Raw genomic sequence first — 2,217 nt, 5'->3', positions numbered from 1 at the left:
ACATGCCCAGGGTGTATCCCACACGCCCAGAGGGTATCCCATGGGATCAGGGGGTATCCCACATGCCCAGGGTGTATCCCACACGCCCAGAGGGTATCCCATGGGATCAGGGGGTATCCCACATGCCCAGGGTGTATCCCACATGCCCAGGGTGTATCCCACGGGACCGGGGTGTATCCCACACGCCCAGGGGGTGTCCCGGGGGGGGTCAGGGTGTATCCCACATGCCCAGGGGTATCCCATGGGATCAGGGGTATCCCAAGGGGGTCAGGGTGTATCCCATGTGACCAGGGGGTGTCCCACGGGACCAGGGTGTATCCCACACGCCCAGGGGGTGCCCGGGGGGGGATCAGGGTGTATCCCATATGAGCAGGAGGTATCCCATGGGATCAGGAGGCATCCCACATGACCAGAGGTATCCCACATGACCAGGGTGTATCCCACGTGACCAGGAGGTATCCCACGGGACCAGAGTGTATCCCACGGGATCAGGGGGTATCCCACATGCCCAGGGTGTATCCCACGGGATCAGGGGGTATCCCACATGACCAGGGTGTATCCCACGGGACCAGGGTGTATCCCACGGGACCAGGGTGTATCCCACAGGATCAGGGTGTATCCCACACGCCCAGGGGGTGTCCCGGGGGGGTCAGGGTGTATCCCACATGACCAGGATGTATCCCACGGGATCAGGGTGTCTCCCACATTCCCAGGGGTATCCCACGGGATCAGGAGGTATCCCACGGGATCAGGGTGTATCCCACACGCCCAGGGGGTGTCCCGGGGGGGGTCAGGGTGTATCCCACATGACCAGGAGGTATCCCAAGGGGGTCAGGGTGTATCCCAAGGGGGTCAGGGGGTATCCCACGGGACCAGGGTGTATCCCACGGGATCAGGGGGTATCCCACATGACCAGGGGTATCCCATGGGATCAGGGGGTATCCCACCCGCCCAGGGGGTGCCCGGGGGGGGTCAGGGTGTATCCCACAGGACCAGGGTGTATCCCACATGCCCAGGGGGTATCCCAAGGGGGTCAGGGTGTATCCCACGGGACCAGGGTGTACCCCACCCGCCCAGGGGGTGCCCGGGGGAGTCAGGGTGTATCCCACATGACCAGGAGCTATCCCACGGGACCAGGGTGTACCCCACCCGCCCAGGGGGTGCCCGGGGGGGTCGGCAGGTACCGATGATCCTGCCCAGGGCCCTGCCGGGCACTCGCAGCTCCTCGGCCACGGGGGCACAGTCGGCCACGAGGCTCAGCACGGCCGCCTTGGCCCGGCACGCCCGCGCCGGGGACCCCCAGATCCGCACCAGGGCCCCCTCCTCGGGGGCCTCCCCCTCCTCGGCCTCCCGCACCGCGATCTGCGCCCCCGTCTCCCGCCGCAGCTGCCGGGGAACGGGGAAACGGGGGAAACGGGGGTTCACAGGGATCCCAGGGGGTGTCCCAGTGCTCCCAGTACCCCCAGGGTNCCTGTGGGATTCCAGGGGGTCCCATGGGATCAGGGGGGTCCTAGGGGGCCCAAAGGTCCCTGTGTGATCGGGGGGGTCCCATGGGATCAGAGGGGTCCCATGAGATTGGGGGTTGTCCTGGGGGGTGTGAAGGTCCCTGTGGGATCAAGGAGGGTCCCGTGTGATCAGGGGGGTCCCATGGGATCAGGGGTATCCCACGGGATCAGGGGGTATCCCATGTGATCAGGGGGGTATCCCATGGGATCAGGGGGTATCCCATATGACCAGGGTGTATCCCATATGACCGAGGGTATCCCATGTGATCAGGGGTATCCCACGGGATCAGGGTGTATCCCACGGGATCAGGGTGTATCCCATGGGATCAGGGGGTATCCCACATGACCGGGGGGTGTCCCGGGGGGGGTCAGGGTGTATCCCATGTGACCAGGGTGTATCCCACAGGATCAGGGTGTAACCCATGTGACCAGGGTGTATCCCACGGGATAAGGGTGTATCCCACGTGACCAGGGTGTATCCCATGGGATCAGGAGTATCCCACATGACCAGGGGGTATCCCAGGGGGATCAGGGGGTATCCCATGGGATCAGGGGGGTCCCATCTGATCAGGGGGTATCCCACATGCCCAGGGTGTATCCCACACGCCCAGAGGGTATCCCATGGGATCAGGGGGTATCCCACATGCCCAGGGTGTATCCCACACGCCCAGAGGGTATCCCATGGGATCAGGGGGTATCCCACATGCCCAGG

The 2,217-nt window shown here is 64.8% G+C and overlaps 1 protein-coding gene across 1 annotated transcript in view; it reads right to left on the bottom strand.

The window, feature by feature from the left end:
* The window catches only part of LOC108510198 (tudor and KH domain-containing protein-like), a gene marked incomplete at both ends in the record, with an annotated part of 15,727 nt that overhangs the window by 11,300 nt on the left and 2,210 nt on the right, over positions 1–2,217 (bottom strand). Inside the window, one exon of the mRNA XM_017839880.1 lies at positions 1,185–1,468. Within this exon, the coding sequence (XP_017695369.1) occupies positions 1,185–1,468 (284 nt within the window). The remainder of the gene's footprint in view (positions 1–1,184; positions 1,469–2,217) is intronic.

Source organism: Lepidothrix coronata, unplaced genomic scaffold (assembly GCF_001604755.1).
Source record: "Lepidothrix coronata isolate B3197 unplaced genomic scaffold, Lepidothrix_coronata-1.0 Scaffold529, whole genome shotgun sequence".
Taxonomy (NCBI): domain Eukaryota; kingdom Metazoa; phylum Chordata; class Aves; order Passeriformes; family Pipridae; genus Lepidothrix; species Lepidothrix coronata.
Note: the sequence above shows the minus strand (reverse complement) of the source record. Positions and strands in the feature narration are given on the sequence as shown.